Here is a 14,789-nt window from a genome sequence, read left to right on the forward strand (position 1 = left end):
CACTAAATACATCTGAATACATCTCTTAAACAAGTAAAGAGGCGTGGATTTCACATTAGAAGACCTGCCTTTGAAATCTGGCTCCGCCACTTAACCACCTTTGGAACCATAGGCAAGTCACTGTATTATCTCCAGACCTCATTTTCCTGATCTATAAAAGAAGAGAACTTAGGTGATCCTCTAAAATCTTATGATCTTTTTGTTTACCTGTTAATCACTGGCATCATTTTTGTTGTTGTTTGTTAATTATTTTAGCATTCTCATTTGATAATTTGAGTTTATCTTTAGGACCTTTTCCTGTTTCTCATTAGAATCTCCCCTCCCCCCCCCCCCTCTCCTTTTCTTTTCTTTTCTTTTCAAACCTAGACCTAGAGGCTAATGTTTTCTTTCAAAGATTCTTTGGGCTTTCTTACCCATGTCACCCTTTTATATACGTTTGTCCCTTTGTGAGGTTATTTTTGCATTAATGATTGGATGATTTATTTTCTTCATCTAGGGTGACACTGGACCCACAGGGCCCCCAGGCCCTCGGGGACTTAGAGGAGCACCGGTGAGTTGTCTGTTTACTTTTTGACAACTATTTCAATTTGTCAGCAGGATCATCCCAATGCAGGTGTGAGAGACTAACCAATAAAAAGGTTTCACTTATCTAGACAGCTTACCTTACAAAACTCTTTTTGATGTAGGTGATGTGAATATAATTATCTTCATTTTACAGATGGAGAAGCTGAGACCCCCAAAATGAAAGTGACTTAACTGAGGTCACACAGGTTAAAAAGTGCCAAAGCTGGGGCTTGTACCCAAGGCCACTGAATTCATGACTATGCCTTTTTCTGTGGCATCACATATCCTCTCCATATGTTGTGTGTTCTCCCTTCTCTTTTCTGTCATTGCCTTCATTCATGGGAAATCAAGTTAAGATGAATACCAGCAGCAGCTTGGAAAAGGGAAATATCAAAGGGGGCAAAGTTCTACAAGTATGCTTAGTTGTTGATGTAAGGCTTAGGGACTAATGTATATGAATGTATAGAAATATTAACTCCCTTTTTGACACTGACTGATGGAGACATGACCTTTTCTCCCATCAGCTTCTTCCATGGGTAACTACGCAGATCTTAGCAGATCTGAACTATCCAAAGTGTAGGCAAAGAGTAACCAGACCCTAGGGATAGCCCTGATTACAAGGTTTTATAATGTCAAGGATGTTCTGACAGCACATCATACAAATCACATTCTAAAAGCTATGGAAATTTCAGAAGAAATGGTGGGTTTTGGTTGGTTTTATTTAATTTGGGCATAAATGGAGATCCAGACCTTTGATTTCATCAATTTAGGAAGTTCAAGGATGAAACTCTTCCTGATAATGCAAATCAGTAACCGTTCCACAACGTATATTCTTGAAAAGTTATCTGAGGTACTAAAAGGTTAAGGGACTCACCCAAGGTCATACAGTTAAGTAGTACATGTCAGACTTAGGAATGGAACCTAGGTCAATCTTGATCCTCAGATCAGTCCTTTAGCCCCTTTTCCCAGGAGTTCCCAGAGGTTTTGGCTTTTTTGTAAAACTTCCTGAACCCCCATTTAATGTGAAAGGAAAAAAGTTGTAGAGTGTACTAGGCAGTCAAACATTTGTTAAGCTCCTACTATGTACCAGACATCACATATAGGGCAGCTAACTGGCAGAGTAGATAGAGCGTCAGACCTAGAGTTAGGAAGACCCATCTTCATGAGTGTCAGATCTTTTGACACTTACTAGCTAAGTGAACCTGGGCAAGTCACTTAACCCTGTTTGCCTCAGTTTCTTCATCTGTAAAATGAGCTGGAGAAGGAAGTGGCAAACCACTCCAGTATCTTTGCCAAGAAAACCTGAAATGGGGTCACAGAGTTGGACACAACTGAAAAATTACAGTAACACCATGTGTCAGACACTGTGTTAAGTGCTGGTGATACAAAGAAAGGTAAAAAAAAAAATAGTCCCTGTTCTTGAAGAGGATAAAGAATATTGCACATAAGAAATAAAATACATTCATTACTCTCAATAAGATAATAAAGGGATTTATATAACGGATCTGCATATAAGAAATAAAGATAAACATTAATTTCAATAGCATAATATAGTGACTTACTAAATATTCCCTTTGCACTTCTTTTCCATAAGGTAAAGGGAAGCAGGCAGGGGATGGGAGATATTGGTGTCACAGGGGTAGAATAAAGTGGTTGCATTCTTACCTATATTTTCCCCCTGCAGGGTAAAAATGGATCACCTGGCTCTCCTGGAGACCCTGGCCAACCAGGTAACCCAGTAAGTACCTGTCAAATGCCAAATAAAGGAAGTAACTTGCCAAATCCAAGGCAGCTTCAACCCATTGCTTTTGGTTCCCCACTTCATAAGGAGTAGGCAGCCTCACCTTCACCTGTATGTAGAGTACCTTCAAAGGCTGCTTCTGGAAGAAGGGGAGGACTCAGTTCGTCTTTCCACCAGAGAGCATCAGCTTTATCTCGTGCAGCCCCAGAAAAGGGAACATTGTTTCATAGCCCAGGGAACCAGGAGGGAGTAATTGGACTGATTACACATTACCTCAGGCAGAGGGAGTAATGACTCTGTCTATCATCTCAAGATGTATTTATGGGCACTGCACACAAGCAGCCTCCCAGTAGGGAGCAGAACAAATGGGACTCTTCAGATGAACAGAGGAAGAGTAGAAAGACTTGATGTTCAGCCACTGAGAGTTGAGAGAAATGCCAGGAAAAGAAGTCTACTGAAAGCTTCTGGGAATGGGCAAATCCCAAATATCTTTCCAGAGATTGCTTTCCAAAAAGACCTCAGAAGTAACAACCTATTACTGTGGATAGGATTGCTAATGGATCTCTGACTGCCGAACACAGTTCAATCCCAGCTTCCAACATTAGATTTCCTAACTGGGTGAGGAGTATCAATATTATTGGTGCATATATGCACATATACACAATGCAATCACACACACATTTTTCTTTTTTAAACAAAAACATTATTGAATCAGATTCAAAAATTCTTTTAGAATCTCAGAGCTTGGAGGTCATGTAGGCTACTGCCTACCTGAGCAAGAATACTCTTTATAGAATTACTACATTCTGTGATTTGATGATCCCAACAAGTGGTCAGCCAGAAGATATAAATGTGTGTGTTCCAGTGATACTACCATTTTTCAAAGCATTCTGAACCTCTATTGTTTAAAAAAAAAAAAAAAAAAGCCTTCGAAGCCACTCGTGGACCAGTGGGGAAAGTCAACTTCATTATTGATGGCCATGCATCATTTTTATCCAAAATGCTATTTTCTTGTCATTCCTCTCCTCCTCCCTCCCCCCCTCCACCATCCATTAGGGTTGTCTCTGGATGACTTCTAGCTTTTTCTAGAAGTTAAGTCTATTCAGAAAGGATGCAGCTTTGTAATGAACACTGACTTTGGAGTCAGACACCTACGTTCAAAACCCACTTCTTATGCCTGCTGCCTGTGAGATTTTGGCCACATCTCTAGACCACTGTCCATCTCCAGATTCCTCATCTGTCAGATGAGGTTGTTGGACAAGATGACCGCTGACATCCTTTCCAGCTATGATTCTATGATTCTAAAAGATATGCTTATCTGTTTTGCATTATATTATAATTATCTGTGTGTGCCCAGGTAAGCTTAAGTCCAACCCTACTAGACTGTAAGTTACATGAGGGTAGGGACTGTATTCTGGGTTCCTTGTCACTCAGCCGAGTACTCTACATACAGAAAGGGCTTAATGTCTGTTCAATTCAATTTAATTAAATTCTGTGTCTCCATCTTACTATATACTAAATGCCTTTGGGTTTTCTTTGGTCTGTTCCCATTCATAGCCGAGCAAACATGAAGGAAGGGATTATGACCAGAACTGATCTGGGCTCTTCTTATTATTTCCTGTTTGTCTTTAAAGGGGCAGAAAGGAAACAAGGGGGATAATGGCAGCCCAGGACTTCCAGGATTCCAGGGACCTCGGGGACCTCCGGTAAGCAGAGAGCCCCTGAGTGGGAGCGATAGTTCTTCAGCTGTGGCCAGGAAGGTTCCTAGATTGGATATCCAGTCTTCATTTCTTGTCCAGACTCCATTTCTCATTTAGCTCCAGGATTCAAACTATGCCATCTATTCAGGTATTTGCTCAGAGGTTAATAGGTAGTTAGGATCAAAAGTGACCTTCGCGATCATCCAGTCAACCCCCCACCCCCACCCCTCATTTTATACATAAGCAATTAAAACACAGAAGGTTAAGCATTTTGCCCAAGGCTTAGAAAATGAAAGTAACTATTGTCATTTGGGGGACAACTTAGAAGGGGGAAAAGTCAGATATTGTGAAATGAATCCATATTTCTATCCTTTGCTGCAGTGAAATTCAAAATAATTCATCACACTTCTATTATTGTCTCTGCCACCCAGAAACTGAGTCTGAAGTGGTTTCTCAGTTATAGTACCTGAAAGGAATAAATAGGTAAACCTTGAGACAATATTAGACTTGGAGTCAGATGTCCTGGCTCTACCACATCCATGGAAGACATCCATGGAGCAAGTTTAAGTTTCATCACCTGTAAAATGGAAATAATGTTTGCACTATTCACCTCATAGCTTTTATGAGAAACACATCTTATAAGCTATAAAGTGGTATAGAAATATGAGCTCATATAATGGAGAGAATTATTCACACATCTTAATTCAGGGGCAGATGAAATAACAGGAGAGGGAAAGAGGACACTGAGATATAGTGTAAAGGAGAGGTGTCAGACATATCTCGTAAAACCAGCAACATTCCCAAAGGCAGCTCAAGCCAAATGAAAAGGTAATTGGGAAATATTAATAAATTAAAATTTAAAAATTAACAAATATAAATAAAAATATAGTTAAGACTCAATGTTAATTTCTAGTTTTCTAGGTCAATATGGAGCTTCAGGGATCCATATGTATAATTTAGCTGCTTGTTTCTATTGGAGTAAAGAAAACTTTAAGAACCAAAAAAGAACAATTTGAGTCCTACTTTAATACTTTGTAGCTGTGTGACCTGGGACAAGTCACTTAGCTTTTCTGGTGACATTTTCTGCATCTGTAAAATAAGGGCAATAATATTGGCATTACCTATCTCATGTTAAGGGATGACCAGCTCTTCTGGTATGAGGGCTGCCAATCCCTTTTCAGGACTGCTCATCCATTTTTCTAGTCCACCTGTCACCCAACTGTTACCTGTGGCAACTGTAGCATGCACAGTGCCCTACATCCAGGAAGCCACCTTGACAGATAGGCTAAACCAGTTAAGGGTAACCAAAATTTCTCAAACCCATTGATGAGTTAAGGGGACGTCTGCTCCAGGGTCATTCACCGTATCCCTGGCCATTGCCAGTTGTCCTGACATCTCTCTTGTCACTGAATTTTGATGTCTCGAGAAGAGAGAGTGAGGATAACTTTGTTGAACTGCCTTACAAATCCAATTCATGAGCAAGTCAAGACGCTACTTCATTATATCATTGGTCCTCTTTGAAAACAAAGGACAAACAACAACTACCTACCTTACAAGTTGTTATGGGGGAAGTACTTTTAAACCTTTAAAAGGTTATATAAATGTGAGCTGATGTTATTGTCATTATCATTAACCAGAAGGACAAGAGGAGTGTCTTCTGTGATTGAATCTTAGCTTCCATTTACCAAGCAAGACCTGTTCTGAATCTCTGAGTACAGCACACTACAACATCCTCTTAATTTGTATGTGTGCCCACACACACGTAATGCTATTAGTAAGATCTACTATTCTATGGGGATAAACAACAGCACTGACTTCTCAGAGCTGTGAGGATCAAATGAGATCAAAATTGTAAAGTTACTGGCACATAGTAAGTGCTATATTAATGTTCTTGTTGTTATTCAGTTGTATCCTACCCTTTGTGACCCCATTTAGGGTTTTCTTTGAAAATATACGGGATAGGTTTGCCATTTCCTTCTCCAGCTCATTTTACCAATGAGGAAAACTGAGGCAAACAGGGTTAAGTGACTTACTTTCCCAGGGTCACACAGCTAGTAAGTGTCTGAGGCTAGACTTATACTAAGGAAGATGAGTCTTCCTGACTTAAGGCCCAGCACTCTATCCACCAGGCCACCTAGCTGCCCTATACAAATGTTAAATGTCATTATTACTATTATTAACTCTATGACTTGGTGAACCTCAATGTTGTCACTAGCAAATTCCTAGCTAAGTTACTTTGACTTTTAGGACCTATGTTTTCTTAATCTCTCTAATCAAAATTTTGAACCTCTAATACTCCTTCCAGCTCTAAAATTCTAGGTACTTTGCCTTTAATATTTAATGTTTATGTTCTAGCATTCTGTGTTCTGTCATTTTCCAGTTCTAATATTCTGTTTTCTTTGTTTGAAAATCCTATGTTCCTTATTCTAATAACCTACATTACAAGAGACCTCCCAGTTTTAATAAACTATGTTCTTTGTTCTAATTTTTTTATGTTCTTTATTCTAACATGTTGTATTCTAAGGTGTTTTCCAGTTCTAACATTTTATGTTCTATATTCTAATATTTTATGTTCTACATTCTGACATTTTGTGTTCTAAAGCATCTTCCAGTTCTAACATTCTGGGGTTTTGTTTGTTTGAACTTTCTATGTTCTTTGTTCTAAAAGCCAGTGTTCCAAGGTCCCAATCAATTTTGATAGTCTATGTTCCCTTCTAATGTAATGATTTCTGGGGAATCACTAAACCCTAACCCTAAACACTGTCACCTCAGTTACTGATAGCCACATGAGAAGGAAAGGTACCCCAGCTATGGCTGGGTAAAACAATAATTTCTAAATACTACTGTATTATTTGCTCTCTCTCATCAGAGAGGCGATATAGTATAGTGAAAAGAGCAAGGTCCGGGGGCAGCTAGGTGGCACAGTGGATAAAGCAACGGCCCTGGATTCAGGAGGGCCTGAGTTCAAATCCGGCTCAGACACTTGACACTTATTAGCTGTGTGACCTTGGGCAAGTCAATTAACCCCAATTGCCTCACCCAAAAAAAGAAAAAAGAAGAGCAAGGGCCAGTCTGCCCTGGGCAGAATCAAAAGAGGTCTCAAAGTCTATGCTTTCTTAACTGCCTAACTTTGTGATCCTGGGTTTAAAACAAAACCAAAAACTGAACCAACACCCCCCCACCACCTCTGGATCTCACTGTTAATGTCTGTAAAATGAAGAAACAGGACTAGACAGTCTCTGAGGTCATTTCCTCATTGATCTTATAAATGTTTCTTGAATAAAAGTTCAAGGATCCCATCAGCTGTCTCTTACTCTGAGATGTCAACATTGGAGTAAGATGGAAGTAAAAAGACAAGAGCGGGAAAGAACGTGCCCATTGGTAGCCCATCAGGAGGATCTATTCTGATAATTTCTATCTAAGGCATGGTGTCAAACAAGTTTAGTGTTTGCATAAGCTGCATGTGCAAAGGGAGCGTCCAAGGTAAGAAATAAACATTTGCCTGAATGAATAAATTGCTTCCCAAACATTTATCTCCATTCTTCTAAATACTACATCACTAGTAGTCATACCATACAATTTAACTCTTTATTATAGTCTTAGTTGTTTCATAACCAAATTGGTTGGTGTATTTCTCACTCCCTGAAATAGATGAAGGTTAAAGAGGTGGTCCTTGAGGGAAGAGACGTTTTTCCAAAGTCTGGTATCATAAATAATACCCCAAACTTGGGATATAGAGAAGATCAGGCTTCTGGTTTGGCATCAGTCACTGCTTTGATTTATGAACCACCTCTGTGATGTTGGAAAAATCACTTTCCCTCACTGGGTTTTATTTTCCTTACCTATAAAATTAAGGGGATTGGACTAGATCACCATTTCCTAAACCTTTCAGGCTCAGGACCCTTTTATGCTCTCAAAACTCATCAAAGACCCCAAAGAGCTTTTGTTTATGTAGGCTCTATCTATAATATTTGCTGTATTAGAACTTAAAATGAATCATCTTAAAGATATATTTAGTAAAATTTTAAAATAAGAAAATAATTATTTTAAAATAATGCATGTTAACATAATATCATATTTTATGAAAATAATTATATTTTCTAAAATAAATAAGTGAGGAGAGTGGAATTATTTTGCATATTTGTGCAATTTTCTCTAATATATGGCATAATAGCAGACAGTTGTATTCTGATTTCTGCTTCCATATTCAGCTGTTCTGATAGGTTGTTTTGGTTGAAGTGTATTAAGAAAATCTGACCTCACACAGATATCTAATTAGAATAGGGAAGACCCCTATTCTTCACAGACCCCTTCAAGGGGTCTCAGAGACTCCTACAGACCTTCAAACCACACTTGAAGAACCATTAGGTGATGCCTTTGAAACTTGAAATTTGATGACACTAGATACTTTTAACCTCCTCTGAACAACATGTAATGGTGGAAAGAGCATCAGGCTTGGAGTCAACAGTCAACTTGAATCCCACATCCAACACTTGCTGGCTGTGTTACCTTGGATGAATCACCTAACCTCTCTTGAACTTCAAATTCCTCATTTGTAAAATGGGAATGGTAAAACTAACTATACCTGCTTCAGAGGGTCATTGTGAGGAGAACTAGCAAATTACTATTATTACTTATAAAGAGGATAAAACACTTCTTGCCTAGCTCACAGGATTATTGTGAAGATCAAGTGAGATCATATGTACAAAAAGATTCCCTAAACTGTGAAGCACCTCTATACAAAAGTAAGGAATTATTTTTTCTGGATTCTTCTTCCCTCCCTTCCTTAATCCTTTTTTTTTTTTTTTTTTTTTTTTGGTATGAGGCAATTGGGGTTAAGTGACTTGCCCAGGGTCACACAGTTAGTAAGTATTAAGTGTCTGAGTCCGGATTTGAACTCAGGTCCTCCTGAATCCAGGGCTGGTACTCTATCCACTGCGCCACCTAGCTGCCCCCCCCTTAATCCCTTTAAATTTACAGTAGTTTGGGAGTGGGGATATAGTTTGCAATACCTTAGAATGGGACCTGAAACACAATAGGCACTTAATAAACATTTGTTACTTGTTTGGGATAGCCAATAATGCTTAACATATACTCATTGGTAGTAGATTGGCTAATTGATTAATAGTTGTACACCATTCGTTGCTTGACTCTTCCGTAATTTTTAATGTTTCACAGGGAGAACAAGGAGAAAAGGGAATCCCAGGAAAAGAGGCAAGTAGTCAGCATGTTTTAATCCTTTATTGATCAAATGATAAAGTAGATTTGAAAGGATTTTATATACTATAAAATGCTTTGTTAACTGTATAGCCAGACAAGTTTTAAGGATCACCATCATCCATGTAATGTCTCAGTCTTCTAGAGCAGAGCAGAGAGTTCTGGGAAAGCACCCAAGGTGTAATGGCTTCCCATCTACCAAATATAGCAAAATTGTATTATTGTTGAAATTCACCTTATAAATTTACATCTTTCCTGTTATCAATTGGGTGTTCAGGTACTGCTTTTTTAGATATGAGTTTTTATAGTTAATACACAGCATCCTTTTCTCTTTTTTCACAGCATCCTTTTCAACAACAATAGTTTTGTTTTTAATTGCCTTTTTAATTTTAATGGCTTCATATTATTATTATTATCTCAAGGCCATCTCTCAGGGTGAGTTTCATAATTAACAGTAGTGGATGGAAAGCCATATTCCAAGTAATCTTAATAATTTCTAATTTTTGGCAGATTTGGGCAGATCTGATTCAATTGTCATGTTTTTGTTTTTGTTTTTCTCAATCATAACACAGCTGGCAAAGAGCTTGCACTAGAAGTGAAAATGCCAGTTCTTCCATTTTGATATCGTTCCCTCATGCTCTCGTCATTAATATTCTCTTTAATCCCCGGTTGTTGTTTGCTGTTGTGGTGGTGGTTGTTTTGTAGGAAGCTGTTTAAACCATTTGTCCATTTTGTGAGGATCAGTTTAATTAAAGTTAGGTCATATAATACATAAAGTCACATATCTCAACCACAGGACATCTCAATATACTGAACTTGAACAAATCAATGAGGGTGCCACCATGAACTGGGGAACTCCTGCTCTTCCCTCAGGATACAGCATATGACCATACATGGCTATCTAACATATGGCCTGAAATGATGGAACCAGTGCCAATCTGTATATTAAATATTTATAAAGCTTAATATGTTTATTTTAGTTATAAATAAATAGAAAGACTCTTTTTATTTTCTTTGCACACCCCAATGGATTGTCTTTTCCACAAATACCCCACCTTGGGGACCACTGTCTTAGAACATCTTTCCTGGACTTAGTCCAGACCTCACTCTATCAATAAATGGAAATATCAGCGCCTGCTTTGACTATCTCATGGGATGTTGGGAACATTGAATTGGGGAGTGTATGTAAAGTGCTTTCTTACTCTAAAACATTATATAAATAGGTGTTATTACTATTGATGTTAGTTTAAGCTTTTCAAGTCAATGTTATACATTATTTCAAAAGGAGAACAAAGATTTTAAGACAGGATCATCTTCTTAGTGTTTCTCCTAAGCCCCTGGGTCCAGAGCCTCTTCCCTAATTTTCATATTGTATGACCTTATTGCTCCCGGCTCCCTGATAATATGCAGGAGACCACAGGCTCCAGGTTCATGTTCCAATGCTCACCATTGTTCTCTTTCACAGGGTGCCTCAGGGAAACCAGGAGAACAAGGAGCAAGAGGGGAAAGGGTATGTAAGAGAAATTGAGTCTCCCCTAAGTTGAAATCAGAAGATCTAAGTTTTAGAACCAGATTTGCTACATAATAGCCTTGTAACCCTGGGCAAGTGACATCACCTTTTTAAGCCTAAATTTCTCATCTGTAAAATGGGCATAGCACTTCTTGCTCTACCTAATCCACAGGGTTGTTGTGAACAAAGTGTTTTCCAAACCACGAAACCCTTCTATAAGTGTGAATTATTGTTATTGGATAGGTCACCCACATATATGTGGATCATTATAGCTTATCCCAGTCTAAAAAATAACTCTGAGCAGCAAAGGAATTATCGATTTTTCTCATCTTAATGGGTGCATAAATCTTGGTGGGGTTTTTCTCATGGTTAGTTATTAAGAAAAAGACCATTGAAATGATAAATATAAAGGTGATTAATGACAAATAAGAGAGGCAATTCGGGGAAGTTGAATGAATGCTGGACTGAGACCCTGAGATGTCACAGTGGATTGAATCCAGAGACAAGATCTGAGTTCACATCCAACCTCAGATACTCGCTAGCACCACCACCGTGGGCAAGTCACTTAATCTCTGTACCTCAGTTTCCTCAACTATAAAATGGGCATAATAATAGCACCTATCTCCCAGGGTTGTTATGAAGATCGAATGAGATAATATTCATAAAGCAATTAGTACCTTACACATAGTAGGCACTTTTGAAATGCTATTTCTTCCTTCTTTCCTTTGTCCTCCCCTTCTCTCCTTCCTTCACCTCCTTCCCTTATGTAAGCTTAAATAAATAGGCTTCTTGTGTTTTGTCCTCCTTTTCCTCTTTTTTCCTCCTTTCTCCTTCCTTTCTCCCTTCTTCCCTTTCCCAATTCCTATCTCCTTTCCCTCTTTTGCTCCCTCACTCTCTCTCTTCCTTCCTTCCTTCTTCTTTAGCTTCCTTCCTCTCTCCTCCTTCCTTTATCTCTCCATTCTTTCTATCCCTCCTCCTTCCCTTATTTCCTTTCTTCCTGAATCCTGCCTTTCATTTTTCCCCCCTTGTTTCCTGGGAATCAGGACATCTTGGTTCTAATACCAGCTCTCCGATTCATTTGCTATCTGACCTCGGTTAATTCCCATCTCTCATCTGGACATCATTTTCTTCATATGTAAAAGAGAGAGGCTGAAGTGGATGAGCTATCTAAAGGCCTTTCCAGGTTGACAGTTCTGTGTTCTGAGATACCTTCCAACTCTAATATCCAGCACCTTAACATCCCTTCCATTTCAAATGTTCTCATCTAAATTTGTCTATTTTCATTTGAAAAAGTTTCAGACATGAAAACATGCATGGCATGGCGTTTGCCCAGTTCTGGGTTTGTCATCGGATGTGAAAAGAGAACAGATTTTTCCATAATGAATGTTGGCAGCACCAGGATTTAATAAGATTTTCTTTACATTTGTCTGAAAGGGAGGTTGGGGGGGGGGAGAATCATTTTTGCAGCAAAGTCAGTTGTGTGTGTGTGTGTGTGTGTGTGTGTGTGTGTGTGTGTGTGTTTTAACACCCATGAAAGCTGCTTCTCCTCATGGTGAAAATATATATCCAGTCTGCCTTGAAACCCCCACATGTGTTGCTTGTTACACAACCACTCAGAATGGCAGCCTCCAGTTCCCCTTGTTGTCATGGCCCCCGCAAGGGGATGTATCTCAGCTTCCTTTGCAAGTTCTTAGAGTGACGTGGCAGCTCCTTCCCCTGTGGCAAGAGGAAGCAGAAAGACTGGTTCTCCAAATGGAAGTTCCTGTGTAACTGATTAAGCCCCAGCCAAACGAGGGCAACCAGGATGGTGAGGGGAGCCTGAAGATCCTTGGGTGCAAGGGTCACCAAAAGGATCTGTGGAAGAAAGCCCCAGATTGGGAGTCAGAGGACCTAGATTCAAATCTTTTCTCTATGACCCTCTGTGTGGCCTTGGCCAAGTCAGTTAATCTCTCTGAGCCCCTGTTTCCTCATTTGTAAACTGAGGGAGTTGGATGGTTTTGAGTTTTCCTTCCAACTCTAATCTATGATCCTTCATCTCATTATTTATTTATTCCCTAGTTCCTTCCTTCCTTCCTTCTTTCCTTCCTTCCTTTACATATTCATTTATTTGTTTGTTTATTCACTCCTTTGTTCTTTCCTTTGTTTGTTTGTTTTGCTGGGCAATGTGGGTTAAGTGACTTGCCCAGGCTCACACAGCTAGTAAGGATCAAGTGTCTGAGGCCAGATTTGAACTCAGGTCCTCCTGAATCCAGGGCTGGTGCTTTATCCACTGCGCCACCTAGCTGCCCCCAATCCTATATTTTAAAAGGCACATAACCACTATCTTCTAATGTCTAAAAATCTGGCATTTGGAACAGGGATTCGATTTATTTTGTGTGACTCTCAGTAGTGAAAAATAGAAAGTTAGAGGGATAGGAATTTGAGTTTGATATAAGAAAGAAATTGCTTATAATTAAGACCATCCAACAATGAAATTGATTGCATCTAGAAGTGGTGAGCCACCTGTGACTAGAAGTGTTCCAACAGAGTCTGGGCTTGCTGGTGAATCAGAGGGATTCTTATTATATGCAGGATTTGGACTAGAAGATCTCTGAGGTCCCTTCAGACTCTGAAATTTCCTGATTCTAGATGCCCCATGCTCTAAGAAAAATGTGATATTGTAGAAAAACCAGTAGCCTGGGAGCCAAACTCAGTCAGAGTCAGAAGATCAGGTTCATAACCCAGCTCTACAACCAATTAGTCATGTGATTTTAGGAAAGTCAGTGTCTCCAAATGTAAAAAGGGTATAGTGATCCTTCTCCTAGCAACATAACAGAAATATGGTGGGGATCCATTGAAATAAAGTACTTTGTAGGATGTAATGCCCATGTAAGAGATCACTAAACATTAGAACTTGTTCCTTGGGAGCAGCTAGGTGGCACAGTGGATAGAGCACCGGCCCTGAAATCAGGAGGACCTGAGTTCAAATTTGACCCCGACACTTAACACTTACTAGCTGTGTGACCCTAGGCAAGTCACTTAACCTCAATTGCCTCACCAAAAAAAAAAAAAAAAAAAAAAAAAAAGAACTTGTTCCTTGATATTGCAAACATATATCTGCCATTAGGCCATTCTTTGACTTTGAGACCCACAATACAAAGGGACACCCTTGCTGGGTACATGGTGAAGGCATTGCTTTTTTTGTTGGGGGGGTGTGGCTTTTGGGAGGTATTCAGAGTTAAGTGACTTGCCCAGGGTCACAAAGCTATTAAATGTCTAAGGCCAGATTTGAACTCAGATTCTTCTGACTCCAGTGTAGGTACTCTATCTACTGTGCTACCTACCTGCCCTATGGTGAAGGTATCGTTGAGGACTGGGAGCAAGAGGGGAATTCTTCATCAAATCAAGCTTGAGAATCTGAGATAGACACACACATTTTCATATATATATATATATATATGGGGGTGTATGTATGCATATATGTGTATATATACACATATACATCTATATACACATATGCATGTATACATACACATCTGATTACACATATGTGTGTATACATATATGCATGTGTATGTATAGCTAGCTAGCTAAATATATATAATTTGCCCTACAACATACTTTTTATATTTATATACATATGTATGTATGTATATATGTATGTATATAGTAGCTTAAGGACTGAAGTCACAGTCAGAAGACCTATGTTTTAATACTGACCATCCTAGTCACTACTTTAGTGACTGGGCAAAACACTTTCTTGACATCAGTTCCCTCATCTGTAAAATGAGCAGACTGAACCAGATGATGTCTAACATTCATTCTAGTTTTAAATAATATGAACATTCTTGGTTCATGGGCTCTCTGAAGGATACATCCATCCAGTTTGCCAAACCATGAGTGAGACATCAGACAGTGGTGACATTTTGGAAGGAAGGGGAAAAGAGGTGCAGTTTTAGTCCCTGCATGATGCTAAGGGCTATTTCCTTGTTCTTGAAGACAAAGAATGATCAAAGGCATCGAGGAAACATGATAGGACAATCTCAAGCTCTTGAGCCACTCACTTGATGTTGTACAA

At 39.1% G+C, this 14,789-nt stretch overlaps 1 protein-coding gene across 1 annotated transcript in view; it reads left to right on the top strand.

The window, feature by feature from the left end:
• Nucleotides 1-14,789, top strand: part of COL22A1 (collagen type XXII alpha 1 chain) — a 567,886-nt gene that overhangs the window by 537,481 nt on the left and 15,616 nt on the right. The window contains 5 exon segments of the mRNA XM_043991519.1: nucleotides 497-550; nucleotides 2,249-2,302; nucleotides 3,940-4,011; nucleotides 9,184-9,219; nucleotides 10,688-10,732. Coding sequence (XP_043847454.1) covers nucleotides 497-550; nucleotides 2,249-2,302; nucleotides 3,940-4,011; nucleotides 9,184-9,219; nucleotides 10,688-10,732 — 261 coding nt within the window.

Source organism: Dromiciops gliroides, chromosome 1, assembly GCF_019393635.1.
Source record: "Dromiciops gliroides isolate mDroGli1 chromosome 1, mDroGli1.pri, whole genome shotgun sequence".
NCBI lineage: Eukaryota > Metazoa > Chordata > Mammalia > Microbiotheria > Microbiotheriidae > Dromiciops > Dromiciops gliroides.